This window comes from Mobula birostris, chromosome 4 (genome assembly GCF_030028105.1).
Source record: "Mobula birostris isolate sMobBir1 chromosome 4, sMobBir1.hap1, whole genome shotgun sequence".
NCBI lineage: Eukaryota > Metazoa > Chordata > Chondrichthyes > Myliobatiformes > Myliobatidae > Mobula > Mobula birostris.
The window spans coordinates 17,172,078-17,189,272 of NC_092373.1; the positions used below are offsets into that span (position 1 = coordinate 17,172,078).

General features: G+C 43.7%; 1 protein-coding gene across 2 annotated transcripts in view; it reads right to left on the reverse strand.

The window, feature by feature from the left end:
• LOC140196178 (arylacetamide deacetylase-like) overlaps window positions 1–16,307 on the reverse strand; it is a 57,739-nt gene extending 41,432 nt beyond the window's left edge. The window contains exon 1 of one of the 2 annotated variants that reach the window (XM_072254946.1): window positions 16,228–16,307. Coding sequence is in view for 1 of the 2 variants with exons in the window: in XM_072254945.1 (XP_072111046.1) it covers window positions 9,803–9,940 (138 nt within the window). In the remaining variant the exon portion in view is untranslated. Of the gene's footprint in view, window positions 1–9,802; window positions 10,234–16,227 lie in introns of those variants that run through there. The other variant, XM_072254945.1, reaches the window with a different exon arrangement.
• Window positions 16,308–17,195: the final 888 nt, after the last annotated feature.

Here is a 17,195-nt window from a genome sequence, read left to right on the forward strand (position 1 = left end):
TAGGTTCTTGTTTGGTCAGGGCTTGAAGGGATATAGAGAGAAAGCAGGCGACTGAGGCTGAGAGGAATATTGGATCAGCCATGATGAAATGGCGGAGCGGACTCGATGGGCCACATAGCCTGATTCTGCTCCTATATCTTATGATCTAAAAGCCCAGGCTCGACTATGTTGAGTTCAATGCAGACTGGTCACTCTTGCGAGGCTGCTGATGCCAAACCATATTGGTCTTTGCTGTTCCTTTCGATTCTTCATGCGCATGGAGAAGTGGAGCCTACCGCATGGGCAACAGCTTGCTCTCCATATCATACTGCCCAGGCTTGCACATCGTGTAGACAGCAAGGACGCAACACCCATGGTCAACCACAGCCAATGGAGGCCATCATATGCATGGAGGCATGAGGGTTAGGGTTTTGCAAACCTTGCATACAGATCATTTCCTTCACATCAATACATTGAGATAATACAGGGAAAAGGCAATACAGAATAAATTGTTACATTCACAGAAAAAGTGCAGTGCAGGCAGTTAATAATGCTATGACAAGGTAGATCGTACAATAAGAAGGAATCATGACCCCATAAGTGATCTGTTTAGTAGTATTATAACAGCAGGATAGAAGCTGTTCTTGAGACTGGTGGTACATACTTTCAGACTTTTGTACCTTCTGTCTGACAGGAGAGAGAGAGAGAATGTCTGGGTGGGACCACTCACACTTCTGCCCTTGAAAAGGATTCTGACTCTACCCGAAATATGCCTCATAATTTTGTAATTTTGATAACTTCTAACCTTGGAATCATAAGAGCTACAGCACTGGAGAAGAGTCTCTTTCATCCCATTATGTATCTTTTAGCTTTCTGAGCGTGCAATACAATTTTCATTTCTTATCTTCAGGCAGTAGTCCTCCGTTTTATCCTTTATCCTTTTACGAATGTACAGTTGACTCTGCTTCCTCTAGCCTTCAGTAAGTGCTTTAGAGTCATAGATACCATGGCACAGCAACAGGCCCTTTGGCCCATCTAGTCCATGCCAAACTATTACTTTGTCTTTGTCATTGACCTGCCCTCGGACCATAGCCCTCCAAACCCCTCCCATCCATGTACCTACCAAAATTTCTCTTGCAGGTTAAAAATCAAACTCACATCCACCACATCCTTCTGCACTCTCATCTCTGTAAGTGAAGTTGGCCCCCTTCATATTCTATTTAAACATTACACCTTCAACCTATGACCTCCAGTCTTAGACTCATCCAACTTCAGTGTCAAAAGTCTGCATGCATTCACCTCATCTATATCCGTCATGATTTTTTATACCACTATTAAATCACCCCTCATTCTCTAATGCTTCAGGGAATACAGTCCTAACCCTATTCAATCTTCCCCTATAAATCAGGTCTTCAATTCCCGACAACATCCTCATAAATTTTCAGTGCACCCTTTCAATCTTGTTGATATATTTTCTGGACCAGAACCGCACACAATGTGCTTTTATAAATACTCTACGTGAAAAACATTTTCTTTCCACTTCTGGTTCCTTTCATGGTGAAACACATTGTTCTGCTTGTGGTTCACATCTGCCTGTTAATATAGAATAATTCAAATAGATCAAAGTAAATTTATTATCAAAGTACATATTAGTCATGATGTAATACCATAAGATGAATTTTCTTGCACCATTCACAGTAGAACAAAGAAATACAATGAATCAATGAAAAACAAAGACTGACAAAAAAATAAGTAAATAAATAGAACTGAGAACATGAGTTGTAGAGTCCTTGAGAGTGAGTCCATAGGTTGTGGAATCAGTTCAGTGTTGAGGTGAGTGATGTGGTCCCATCAGGACCCTGATGTTTGAGGAGTAATAACTGTTCCTGAACCTGGTGGCGAGGGACCTGAAGCTCCTGTACCCCTTTCAGATGGCATCAGCGAGAAGAGAGCATGGCCCAGATACTGATGCTGTTTGATGATGGATATGGCTTTGTGGCAGTGTTCCTTATAGATATGCCCGTTGGTGAGGAGAAACAATGTAAACTTGTTCCTCAATTTGACTTACTTGTTTAACAGCAGAAATTTCAGGAAATGCGTATTGTGGGGGATATGGAGAGCAGAGATGTGGGAAGTGAGGGGGGACAAAGAGATGGATAGGAAAAGGTAGTTGCTATTAGGCAGAATATTCTGACCCAAACACAAGACATAGGAGTAGAATTAGACCATTCAGCCCATCTAGCTATGCTCTACAGTTCTATCATGGCTGGTTTATTACTGCTTTCAACCCCATTTGCCTTTTTTTCCCCTTTAACCCTTACTAATCAATAACCTATCAAACTCTGCTTTAATTATGCTTAATAGCTTGGCCTCCACAGCCGTCCATGGTAATGAATTTCACAGATTCACCTATAAAAAAAAACATCCTCATCTCAGTTCTAAAGGAGCATGCTTCTATTCTGAGGTTGTGCCCTCTTGCCCTGGACTCCCCCACTATAGGAAACGTCCACCCCACCTAGACCTTTCAATATTCGACAGATATTGCAATGAGACCCACCCTTATTCTCTAAACGCCAGTGAACACAGCCTCAGAGCCATCAAAAATTCCTCTTACAGTGAACCTGTCATTCCCAGGATCATTCCCATGAACCTTCTCTGGACTCTCTCCAATGCCAGCACACCCTTTCTTAGAAAAGAGGCCCAAAAACTGCTGACAATTCAGTATTTATTTTATTATTCATATGGAATGTGTTAATCACTGGCAAAGCCAGCATTGATTCGCTCAGCTGCGATTTTGAGGATCTTTGTCGTTTGTAGTCTGAGTTATGAAGTGTGATAGGACGGAGATTGCTAGTGTTTAGACTGTGTGATAAACAAACCATGTGGAATTAAATCTCTGTTAAAAGCTGTTTAACTGGAAACATTATTGAACTGATTGCAAAATTGTCAAAGAGACCGCAAATACACTCAGTTGCCACTTTGTTAGGTACAGGAGTGTACTTAATAAAGTGGTCACAGGAATGGAAGCCGGTATGGTCCTCTGCTCCTACAGCCCATCCACTTCAAGCTTGTGCAATCAGACGTCTTCTACCGTACCCCACTGTTGCAACATGTGGTTATTTGCATTACTGTCACCTTCCTGTCAGCTTGAACCAGTCTGACCACTCTCTTCTGAGCTCTCTCATTAACAAGGTGTTTTCATCCACAGAACCAGTGCTCACTAGATTTTTTTTTTTTGCTTTCCACACTCTTCTCTATAAACCCTAGAGGTTGATGTGCATGAAAATCCCAGAACAATCCCAAAAATTGGCCTTTCCCCACCACCCCCCCCTCCAATTTAGAATCTCAACCAGAGGACCAGTCTTGTCCTTCTCCATAATTATCTTAGTCATAGTCATAGTCATACTTTATTGATCCTGGGGGAAATTGGTTTTCATTACAGTTGCACCATAAATAATAAATAGTAATAGAACCATAAATAGTTAAATAGTAATATGTAAATTATGCCAGTAAATTATAAAATAAATCCAGGACCAGCCTATTGGCTCAGGGTGTATGACCCTCCAAGGGAGGAGTTGTAAAGTTTGATGGCCACAGGCAGGAATGACTTCCTATGACGCTCTGTGATGCATCTCAGTGGAATGAGTCTCTGGCTGAATGTACTCCTGAGCCCACCCAGTACATTATGTAGTGGATGGGAGACATTATCCAAGATGGCATGCAACTTGGACAGCATCCTCTTTTCAGACACCACAGTCAGAGTCCAGTTCCATCCCCACAACATCACTGGCCTTACAAATGAGTTTGTTGATTCTGTTGGTGTCTGCTACCCTCAGCCTGCTGCCCCAGCACACAACAGCAAACATGATAGCACTGGCCACCACAGACTCGTAGAACATCCTCAGCATCGTCCGGCAGATGTTAAAGGACCTCAGTCTCCTCAGGAAATAGAGACGGCTCTGACTCTTCTTGTAGACAGCCTCAGTGTTCTTTGACCAGTCCAGTTTATTGTCAATTCGTATCCCCAGGTATTTGTAATCCTCCACCATGTCCACACTGACCCCCTGGATGGAAACAGGGGTCACCGGTACCTTAGCTCTCCTCAGGTCTACCACCAGCTCCTTAGTCTTTTTCACATTAAGCTGCAGATAATTCTGCTCACACCATGTGACAAAGTTTCCTACCGTAGCCCTGTACTCAGCCTCATCTCCCTTGCTGATGCATCCAACTATAGCAGAGTCATCCGAAAACTTCTGAAGATGACAAGACTCTGTGCAGTAGTTGAAGTCCGAGGTGTAAATGGTGAAGAGAAAGGGAGACAAGACAGTCCCCTGTGGAGCCCCAGTGCTGCTGATCACTCTGTCGGACACACAGTCTTGCAAGCACACGTACTGTGGTCTGCCAGTCAGGAAACCAAGAATCCATGATACCAAGGAAGCATCCACCTGCATCGCTGTCAGCTTCTCCCCCAGCAGAGCAGGGTGGAGAAACTAATGGCATCATAATGACTAGATGCAAAGTGTTCCCTGACACAAACTTCTGTCACCTGTCTCATTTCCCAGTAGGAGATCTATTAGGAGAATAGGAGATCTCTCTATTTGGGACTTCAGTGTACACATTTGACAAACTCTATCTCATCCAGCCCTTTTACAGTATAGGAGGCCCAGTCTTTAGTTGAAAGTTAAATGTTTCTTACAATAGTCTGCGATCTCTCTACAAATTTGCTCCTATAAATCCAGCGGACTATAATATAAAAATGTTGCCATCCCTTTCTTATTCCTCAGTTCCACACATATAGAACATAGAAATATAGCACATTACAGGCCATTCAGCCCACAATGTTGTGCCGACCATGTAACCTACTCTAAAAACTGCTGAGAATTTCCCTACCGCATAGCCCTCTAATTTTCTAAGCTCCATATGTACGTACCTTACTAACCCACCTTCCACTTCCTCATCCAGGTCATTTCTAAAATTCACAAAGGGAAGGGATCCCAGAACAGATCCCTACAGAACACCACTGGTCAATGAACTCAATGCAGAATACGAACCATCTTCAACCAGATTAGGTCTCTCCAAATGTTCAAAAATCCTGCCTGTCAGGATCTTCAACAACTTGCCCATCACTGAAGTAAGACTCACTGGTCTATAATTTCTGGGTTATCTCTACTTCCTTTCTTGAACAAGGGAGCAACATTTGCAAACTTCCAGTCCTCTGGTACTTCTCCCGTCCCTATTGACGATGCAAAGGTCATTGCCAGAAGCTCAGCAATCTCCTCCCTTGCTTCTCACAGTAGCCCGGGTACATCTCGTCCGGTCCCGACGACTTATCTAACTTAATACCTTTCAACAGCTCCAGCATATCCTCTTTCTTAATGTCTCCACACGCAAGTATTTCAGTCCACTGAAAGTTATCCCCACGAATGCCAAGGTCCTTTTCACTGGTGAATACTGAAGCATTCATGAATTACCTCTGCTATCTCCTCTGGCTCCCTGCACACGTTTCCACTATCACACCTGATTGGTCCCATTCACACACGGCTCGTCCTCTTGCTCTTCGCATATTTGTAGAATACCTTTGGGTTTTCCTTAATCCTGCTTTCCAAGGCCTTCTCATGGCCCCTTCTAGTTCTCCTAATTTCATTCTTGAGCTCCTTCCTGGCAGCCTTGTAAGTTCCTAAAGCCTAACAGTACCTAGCTTTTTTGAACCTTTCATAAGCTTTTCTTTTCAACTAGATTTTTTACATCCTTTGTACGGCATTGTTCTTTTACCCCACCATCCTCTCCCTGTCTCAATGGAACATACCTATGCAGAACACCATGCATATATGAACATTTGCCAGACTTCTGCCGTGTGGGTGAGCTTTCCAATCCGTCCTGACTGAACACGGCCGTGACATTTTCTATAACTAGTAATGCCACTTCTCCTCCTTTAATCCCTTCTGCGCTATCACATCTAAAGCAATGGAACCCTGGACATTGCTACCCATCCTGCCTTTCCTGCAACCAAGTTTCACTAACAGCGGCTGATGATGACGAGTCCTCCATCAGTCCGGGTCGAACATGGATGTTGTGTCCTAGCTGTCTAGGAACACAAGCCTGGGTACTGTAGCACTAATGGCTGCAATGTGCTGATCCTTGCTTCAAGATCATCCTCCTTTCCTACAATACTCATTGCATTGATATATACACAGCTCAGAATATTAGTCCCACCATGCTCAACATTTTGATTATTGGCTTTGTATGTTGGCTTAAAACACCTTTCCCTACAACAACTCTGCTATCTGCTCTGGTGTTCCAGTTCCTATTCCCCCGCATACCCTTGACCTGTACAACCTAGTAGCAGAGCAGCAGGTTGCCCTCCAAGTCACAATCCTGAATTGGATCTACTTTGTCCCAACTCTGGAAGAGCCTTTATCTGAAGGATTGTAGCACAAGAAAGCTTCCCCACCACTTCATCCCCCCCCCCCAGGACAATTGAACTTGGTTTGTTATCTCTGAAGCAGCACAGACTGAGGAGACTTAATGTAAGAAGCTTCTAAGATTACGAGAGGCATGGACAGAGTAGATATTTGGTATCCTCTGTTCCCCAGAGAACACAATGTCTAATGCCAGTGGGCATTCAAGGTGATGGGGGCGGGGGTAAGTTCTAATGAGATGTGTGTGGTTTTATATACATGCACAGGGAGCTGGGTGCCTGGAATGTGCTGCTAGCGATGTCAAATATGACAGAAGTGCTTTCGATGAGTTACATGAATATGAAGACAACAGGAATTCTGCAGATGCTGGAAATTCAAGCAACACACATCAAAGTTGCTGGTGAATGCAGCAGGCCAGGCAGCATCTCTAGGAAGAGGTACAGTCGACGTTTCAGGCCGAGACCCTTCATCATGAATATGAAGAGATTGGAGGGATGTGGGCATTACATTGTAGTGCAACCATTCAAGTAGAGTATGGTACAAGGGGGTATTCCCTTAATGGAGAACGCCAGTGGGCAACTTTCTTTAACGTAGAGAGGCTGATGCCTGTGCAACCACCACATGGTCCTTAACAGATTGGAGTCAGGGTCAAGTTGTGTGGAATGCAAAGTGACCGGGGACCCTTCACTGCTGCAGCCTTCCTCCATCTTCACTACCATTATGATGAGTCATCATCTTCCACCAGCTCCACTGTTCAGGTCTTGGTTGGATCGCTCTTTGTCTGGAACTTTCCTCTTGACCTTAACTCCAATGGTGACCCTACCGGGAGCTAAACTCTGGTCAGCATCGCTCTTGTAATCTCAGGAATTCACAAGCCTCTCCAGCACAACAAGGTGGCAAGCCTTGGGACGTTGTGTAGGTAAAACAGATCAGTGTAGTTAGGCATTTAATGACTAGTTTAATTAGCTTGGCACAAGCCTGTTACTGTGTTGTGCTCCTCCATGTTCTAACTAAGGATGGTAGTAAATGCAAACCAACTACAAGAGCACAAGATCATAAGACATAGGAGCAGAATTAGGCCATTCAGCCCATCAAGTCTGCTCTGCCATTCAGCCCGTCAAGTCTGCTCTGCCATTCCATCATAGTTGATTTATTATCTTTCAATCCTATTCTCCTGTCTTCTCCCAGTAACCTTTGATGCCTTTACTAATCAATACCAATCAACTTTTGATTTTAAATATACCCAGTGACTTGGCCTTCAGAGCTGTCTGTGACAGTGAATTCCTCATATTCACTACTCTCTGGCTAAAGATATTGCTCCTCATCTCTGTTCTTAAGGAATGCCTCTCTATTCTGAGGCTGTGCCCTCTGGTACTAGTATCCCTCACTATAGGAAACATCCTCTCCACATCCACTCTATCTGAGCTTTTTAATATTCGATAGATTTCAGTGAGGTCCCCCCCGATTCTTCTAAACTCTAGCAAGGACAGGCCCAGCACCATCAAATGCTCCTCATATGTTAACCCTTTCATCCCTGGGATCATTATCCTAAAGCTCCTTTGAACCATCTCCAATGCCAGCATGTTGTTTCTTTCATAAGGGGCTCAAAACGGCTCACAATACCCCAAGCATGAGAAAATCTGCAGATGCTGGAGATCCAAAGCAGCAAACACAAAATGCTGGAGCAACTCAGCAGGCCAGAGTAAGCAGTTGATGTACCGGGCCGAGGCCCTTTCTCAAGCCTGAAGAAGGCTTTCAGCCTGAAATTTCGACTGTATACTCTTTTCCATAGATGCTGCCTGGCCTGCTGAGTTCCTCCAGCATTTCATGTACCTTACAGTACTCCAAGTGCACTCTGATCAATGGCTTAAAAAGCCTCAGCCAGATTGTGAACAACAAGAAAATAGTACGAGACCCGATTTAAACTCCTTGATAACCCGCACAATTTACATTTCAGGAGAATGTAAAATGTATGAAGTGGAATGTAAATTCTGATATGTCTATCCAAGGCCTCCTCTACTGTAAAAATGAAGCCACACTCAGATTGGAGGAACCTTATATTCCATCTGGGTAGCCTCCAACTTGATGGCATGAACATTGACTTCTCAAACTTCCGCTAATGCCCCACCTCCCCCTCGTACCCCATCCGTTATTTATTTATATACACACATTCTTTTTCTCTCTCTCCTTTTTCTCTCTCTGTTCCTCTCACTATACCTCTTGCCTCTGGGCTTTCCCCCCCCTCCCCCTTTTCTTTCTCCCTAGGCCTCCTGTCCCATGATCCTCTCATATCCCATTTGCCAATCAACTGTACAGCTCTTGGCTCCATCCCTCCCCATCCTGTCTTCTCCAATCATTTCGGATCTCCCCTCCCACTTCCAAATTTCTTACTAGCTCTTCTTTCAGTTAATCCTGACGAAGGGCCTTGGCCCGAAACGTCAACTGTACCACTTCCTAGAGATGCTGCCTGGCCTGCTACGTTCACCAGCAACTTTTATGTGTGTTGCTTGAAATTCCAGCATCTGCAGACTTCCTCATGTTTGAAGTGGAATGTATCTGGTATTGCTCTGTTTAGAGGACAGGGAACCTCACAGAGGGCAAGTACTCAGGTGAAGAACAATAGAAACTGAAAACAACAGATTAATTCCCTCCTGAGTGCGCCGGGCTGCAAAGTTAACTTCAAAATGCATCTCAGTATGTCATTTCTGTACTAAGGTCATATTGGACCCTTTGGATGTTCAAGAATGTATCAATTTGTTTTTACAAATGGACTGTCAGTGCCAAGGTTATACCAAGTTCAAGCTCAAGTTTATTGTCACCTGACTATTTATTTATCAAGATACAGTACGGAATTGGCCCTCCAAGCAGTACTGGCCAGCAATTCACCTCTGAGTTAATTCTAACCTAATCTGAGGACAAGTTACAATGACCAAGTAACCTACCAACTGGTAGGTCCTTAGATTGTGGGAGGAAACCAAAGCACCCGGAGGAAACCCACGGAGACACGGGGGAAACTACAAACGCCTTACAGACAGCGGCATAAATTGCACCAGCATCGCTGGTACTGTAAAGTGTTGTGTTAACCATGCCGCCCCTAACATACAACCAAACTAAACAACGTTCCTGTAGACCACGGTGCACCCACAAAACATATATCACGCATAGGATTTGTTACCACAAATAATTTAATAAAATATAATTCAAAGTGCATCAAAAGATCATTTTAATTGAATAAAACGCTGAGGCATCCAGACGGCTCCAGGAGTGGAGAGTCACCAGCAGCCTTATAGGAAATGTCTGGGCAAGGCTACCACAGTCATTACGAAGTTGCAATTAAATCATACAAATCCGGCAGGCATACCATACACTTCACTTTCAGTACGAGAGCGCCTTAGAAAGCTTACCAGATGTTCCAAACTTCGGAAGCAGGCATCGACTACCATCAATTTCCATCTCTCTTCCAATGTCTCCGGGAGGGGGAGGTACACATAGTAACCCAGGAGTATACCGACCACGGCGAGGGAAAGTAGTCTGATTCCCATGCTCGCTCTGCCCCCAAGAGATTACCTCAGATAAGGTACCACACGAAGATTAGAAGATCAAAAAATAAACTGAATTGGGCAGTCTCATCGAGCTGCCGCGGGAGGGACAAAGGTGAGGTTCAATTTTGCTAAGCGGATGTGATAGAGGTCTGATGACATTGTTCAGTCACTGGTAGCCGTCGAGGAGCAACCTCTTGTCGGTGAGATTGCTTCCACACTGCTGCTGAGATTTGTGTTTTACCCGAAGAACTCGACCTCAATGCGAAGCTACCGAAGTGTGTACAGCGAATAACGCTGCCTGTAACAAGTTAAACGGGGCAGTGCCGGCCCTTTAAAATAACTTTAACGTGATGAAGTGGGAGGGGGAGGTGCTAAATCTTCGGGACCCTTGATTACTCCCCGTATGCTAAGTATTAGCGAATCATTCCCGGGGTCTTGTTTTAAATACTGACACTGTCCCGGGGAGCTACTGAACAGCCGGAATATTTCCAAGCAAGGAAGACAGAAAACAGGAGAGCAGACACTCAGTGACCAATTTATTAGTTATCTTCTGCACCTAATAAAATAGCCACTGAGTGCAGGTTCGTGGTCTTCTGCTGCTGAGCCCATCCTCTTCAAGGTCGGACGTGTTGTGTGTTCAGAGATGTTTATTTTTTTACACACCGCTGTTGTAGTGTGGTATTTGAGTTACTGTCGCCTTCCTGTCAATCCGGCCATTCTCCTCTGACCTTTCTCATTGACGGGTCACTTAGATCACATTTCACATGGTGCATAAAAGCATGAAGGCATGGTCTAGGTGTTCAGTTGTTCAGACCAAACATCAGAATAGGGAAGAGCTGCATTTTAAGTGACTTTGACCGTGGAATGATTGTTGGTGCCAGACAGGGTGGTCAGAGTATCTCAGAAACTGCTGATCTTGGATTTTCAGGCACAACAGTTTCTAGAGTTTACAGAAAGAGGTACAAAAATAAACAAGAAACATCCAGTGAGCAGCAGTTCAGTAAGCTAAAGCACCTTGTTAATAAGAGTGGCCAGACTGGGCCAAGCTGACAGGAAGGTGACAGTAACTCAAATAACCACAGAAAAGCAGCAAGCTTTTCAGTATCTATACTTACACATTTCTCCTGGTTTCCATGTTTAAATTCGTCAGCTGTTCATTTCACAGGACTGAAATAGCATCAGTGATGCCTTTGTGGGCTCCCAGGAGTTTCTGGAAGAACATTCCTTACAAATCACATTGGAGTAATCTTTCTGCTCTGCATATTATTGCACTGTGATCTTCTGCAGCCAATAAGAATAGTTCAGATTATGTGCTCTATCATCGAACAAGATACTGAAGGTACAGGATCACTCTGTTATCCACACCTCCGGGAATTTATCCAAATTTCTCTTTGATTGAGAGTTGTGAAGTAATACAGTCCTTCGGCCGTAATCTTCCATGTTGACTAAGGTCCCCACCTAAGCTAGTCACATTTGCCACATTTAGCCCATATCTATGTTAGCCTTTTCTATCAATGTCTTAAACGTCACTTCCTATGACAGCTCATTCCATACACACACTAAACTCCCCATGAGGAAATCACCTCTCAAGTCCTTTTTAAAATTTATCCCTCGCACCCTAAACCTGTGCCTTCTAGTTTTTTAATTCCCTTCCCTGAGAGGACTCACAGGCACTCAGACAGATGGAATTTTTAAATTAGAACCACTTTTTCCAAATGTTCGACATATCAGAATCTAAAGCTTTTGATTCCATACCTCACCAGCTTGTGGACCATCATGTGAGAATTTAGTTACAAAACTGTTACCAAAAATCCAAGGTAATTGTCACAATAACACCAAAAGTCAATTAATTTGATCAAAGTTCCAAACCTTTCACCTTGCTTTATTTATTTGACTTTGTATCAATCTTTAGACTATTCATTGGCCAGTATATTTAAGACAACGAGATATAGGAGCAGAATTAGCCCAGCTGGCCCATCGAGTCTGCTCTGCCATTAAATCATGGCTGATCCTTTCTTTCCCTTCTCCTCAGCCCCACTCCCTGGCCTTCACCCTGTAACCTTTGATACTGTGGTCAATCAAGAACCTATCAATCTCTGCCTTAAATATGCCCAGCCTCCACAGCTGCCTATGGTAACTAATTCCACAACTTCACCATCCTCTGGCTAAAGAAATTTCTCCTCATCTGTTTTAAATGGATGCCTCTCTGTCCCAAGGCTGTGCCTCTTGTCCTGAACCACCCCCACTATGAGAAAGATCTTTTCCACATCTACTCTCTCTAGGCCTTTCAATATTCGAAAGGATTCAGCGAGATCCCCCTAGTCCTTCTAAATTCCAATGAGTAAAGATCCAGGGCATCAAACATTCCTCGTATGTTAACTGTTTTATTCCTGGAATCATCCTTGTGAACTTCACCTGAATCCTCTGCAATGCCAGCTCATCTTTTCTTAGATGCGGAGCACAAAACTGTTCACAATACTCAGGTAAGGCTCCACGAGTACCTTAGCATCACATCCCTGCTCTTGTATTCTAGACCTCTTGATATGAATGCTAACATTGCATTGCCTTCCTCATTACCAACTCAACCCACAAGTAAACCTTTAAAGTGTTCTGCACAAGAATTCTTAAGTCCCTTTACATCCCAGATTTTTGGATTTTCTCCCCATTTAAAAATAGTCTGCACATTTATTTCTTCTACCAAAGTGCGTGACCTCACATTTTCCAACATTATATGTCATTTGCCACATTGTTTCCCATTCTCCTAATCTGTCTAAGCCCTTCTGTTTTTTTTTAGTGTGTCACACCAGACAGTCAGCCATTCTTGTCTGGCCAGTGGTGTCAGGATTGGTCTCCTCGGGTTAACCAGGTCACGATATGAATGTTCCTGACTCGACCCTTGTTTTTTTTCCTTACGAGGCCAAGTGGCTAGCTCGATGCTCAACCCAGCATGGAAAGCGTGCTCGGGGGGGGGGTGGTCTGACTTGGATTCAAACTCAGGAGCCTTCGCTCCGGAGTCCGGCACTGATGCCATTGCACCACCAGCCGGCCAGCCCTTCTGCTGCCTTCTTGTTTCTTCATCACTATCTGTCCCTCCAGCAATCTTTGTATCACCTACAGATGTGGCAACAAAGCTATCTACTCCATCATTTAAATCATTGATATACAACATAAAAGGAAGTGATCCCAGCACTGGCCCCTGTGGAACATCACTCGTCACTGGCAGCCAGCCGGAAAAGGATCCTTTTATTCCCACTTGCTGCCTCCTACCAACCAGCCAATGGTATAACCATGCTAGTAACTTTCCTGTAATACCATGGGCTCTTAACTTGGTAAGCAGCCTCATATGTGGCACCTTGGCAAAGGCCTTCTAAAAATCCAAATATACAACATCTATTGCATCCTCTTTATCTATCCTACTTGTAAACTCCTCAATGAATTCCAATAGGTTCATCAGGCAAAATTTTCCCTTAGGGAAACCATGCAGACTTTGTCCTATCTTGTCCTGTGTCAGCAAGTACTCCATAACCTCAACCTTAATAATTGACTCCAACATCTTCCCAACAACTGAGGTCTAGCTAACTGGTCTATAATTTCCTTTCTGCTGCCTCCTTCCATTCTTAAAGAGTGGAGTGACATTTCCAATTTTCCAGTCCTTTGGAACCATGCCAATCTCCGATGATTCCTGAAAGATCATCCCAATCCTCTATCTTCCTGCTTTGTTGTATGCCCTCTTTTGCTCTTACATTAACTTTGACTTCCCTTGGCAGCAACAACTGTATTATTTTGCCATTTCAGTATTTCTTTGTGGTTGGAGTGCATCTATCCTGCACCTCCCTCACTTTTCCCAGTATCCCAGGCCACTGCTACTCTGCTGTCATCTCTGCCAGCACCTCCTTCCATTAGTTTACTCAGCCGAAATACTGCTATGTCAGATTTTACTTTTTCCCTATCAAATTTCAAGTTGAAATTAACTGTATTGAGTTCATTTGCTCTGCTGAAGGGTCTCACCCGAAACATCGACTATAATCTTTTCCACAGGTGCTCCCTGGCCTGCTGAGTTCCTCCCGCATTTTGTGTCTATTGCCTGGATTTCCAGCATCTGCAGACTTTCTCTTGTTTTTAAGTTCTTCGTTGCACCTGTGCATATATGTGTATGGCAATAAACACAACATTGACTCTGGGTATTAGAGGTAAAAAATAGCCCAGTACCCCGGTACACCATTTGTTACTGTTGCTTGTGTTCAGTGGTAAAGAACTCCAAAGACTCTCTGCCATCCGAATGAAGTTCCCTCATCTCATTTTATGCCTTCCACCCCCCCCCCATCCCCCAATGTTCCTTGTCCTCCTCCCACACCTTCTCCAGGCTACTGCTCCACTGTGGACCACTTCCTGAAACTCTTCATCTTCCTGTTGTCCTGCAACAACTCCAGCTCTTTGCTGACCATTTGAGAACCCTTCCACTGTCCAGTTGGCGACCTCTGTCTGCTCCCACTTCTGTACAGCGTTTCAGTGATTTACAGTATTCAAGGCCAGATGCTGTTCAGATGCTCCAGAGGGCCATTCATCAGACACTACAGACTTGCGTAAAAAAAAGAGATTAGATTAGCTGAGCATTACTTGTCACATGCCCATCGGAGCGTACAGTGAGGTGTGTCATATTGCATCAAATCAAATCAGTGAGGGCATGCTGGGGTCAGCCCACAAGTGTGGCCACGCTTCCTGTGCCAATATAACACGCGCACAACTCACTACCCATAATCTGTACGCGTTTGGAATGTGAGAGGGAACAGAAGAACTTGAAGGAAACCCACATAGTCATGAGGAGAACATACAAACAATTTACAGACAGCAGCAGGAACAGCTCTTACAGCCGGCTGCTGTAAATGTTGCACTAACTGGTACAATACAGTACAAAAGTCTTAGGCACATCTAAGACTTTTGCAAAGGGCTGTAGTAATTTTATGTATTGCACTGTACTGCAAACAAAAACAGATTTCATGGCAAATGCAAGCGATGATAAACCTGATTCCGACAGGGTTCTCCATTGTGGACAGAGAGTGGGAAGGAGTGGGGGAAGGGCAAAGAGAGGGGAATCATGGTTGGGAAAATGGGAAGGGAGAGGAGAGAGAATGGGAAGCATCAAAGTGACATTCTGTAGTGATCAATAAACCAGTTGTATGGAATCTAAAGACCTTGCCTAATGTCTCAGGGCTGGCTGTGTCTGCACTGCACCCACACCACCCCCATCCTTGGCACTCCTCTGCCACCTGCCCCACACCCCTCCCCTGGTGCTCCACACTCATTATTTTAAAAACTTTAGCTGCCGCCAGGCTTAAACTCATGTTGGCAAATACAGTACAGTGCGAAAGTCTTAGGCTCCCTGGCTACAGCATATATACGTGTCTAAGACTTTTGCACAGTACAGTATGTTACTATGCCACCCAAATTTTTAAAGATAAAATATTTCCTTCTGCCTATTTTGGCTACAGTCTCTGCTGCCTTTACATTTCTATTTTATGTCATTCCTGATGAATGATGCAGAGATTCGTTTTGCATATGAATGCCTGATAAATTAATTTGCAGTTCCATTTCACAATGCCAGGAGGGAATCTCACACAAGCCTCTTTCAGCAGTAATTAAATGCCTTGAAGTAAAGATTTATGGGTTTTGAGCATTACCATTAATAACTCAAATATAGGTTTATTAATTAGCCTACAGACTTCCTAACAGCCTGCTATTTTTCCACTTCATTAACTTCAGCCTCAGATTTCTTGCTGCTGTGTGACCTCAAGTCATTGCTTACCAAAGTTTAACATACATCTATTCTCAAAGTATGTAAACTGCACACAACCTTGAGATTCATCTTATTGCAGACAGCCACTAAACAAACACAATAGAACCATTAAAACCCCTCTTACAACAAAGACTGTCAAACACTCAAAGTGTGTACAAAAAGTACAAATCGTGCAACAATAAAAATATAAACAAATAACACACAGAACACAAGGTCCCCAAAAGTGAGTCCATATAACTGAGCTTTTAAATATATCAGGGCACCTTTGATCCTTGCATACTCCAAACTGTAATCACAAGACTCTCTGGTTTTTAAAATTAGCAATAGGCAACAACATTTAAATTAAAATAGGACCAGGGATATGTTCAAATCTAAGTTAGATGTTTACAAACATACACACACTCAAAGTTTTAGGAACAGCTTCTAAGCCTCCTTCACGTTGCTGAATGGACCATTAACACCATCTCACTGTTTTAGTTCTCATTTTACCTACTCAGTGTTAATGGTCTTCTGCTGCTGTAGCCCATCCACTTCAAGGTTTGACATGTTCTGCATTCAGAGGTGATCTTCTGCACACCACTGTTGTTATATGTGATTATTTCAGTTACTGCTGCCTTTCTGTCAGTGTAAACCAGTCTGGCCACTCTCCTCTGACTGGTCTCATTACAAAGGCATTTTCACCCACCAGGATGTCACTCACTGGATATGTTGTGCTTCCCACAGCATTCTCAGTAAACTCTAGAAACTGTCGTGTGTGAAAATTCCAGGTGATCAGCAGTTTCTGAGATACTGAAACCACTCCTTCTGGCACAAGCCATCATTGCCTGATCTAAGTCACTGAGATCACATTTCTTCCCCATTCCAGTGAATGGTCTGAACAACAACTTGACCATGTCTGCAAGCTTTTATGTATCGAGTTGCTGCCACATGACTGGCTGATTAGATATTTGCATTAACAAGCATGTGTACAGGTGAACCTAACAGAGTGGCCACTGAGTGTATACTTAACCTGAAGCTGCGTCAATTAGCAGTAGATACAAGGATCAGGAGAAAAAGTTAAGGTTATAATAAGGAAGTACATGGGGAATATTTATTTATGTTTTTAATTTATTGAGATACAATGTGAAATAAGCCATTCTGACCCTTCGAGCTGTGCCATCCGGCAAGCACTGATTTAACCCTAGCCTAATCACAGGACAATTTGCAATGACCAATTAACCTAGCGACTGGTACATCTTTGGACTGTGGGAGGAAACAGGAGCACCCGGAGGACATCCACATAGTCACGGGGAGAATTTATTGAAAACAGCGGGAAACGAATTCAACCTAGGTTACTGGGTACTGTAAAGTGTTGTGCTAACCACTCCACTGCTGTGCCACCACAAAATTTGGGATGATATTTTTAAGCAGGGATAGAATTCACTGCCGTGAGGGTGATGGAAGCAAAGTTAATGGGAGTTT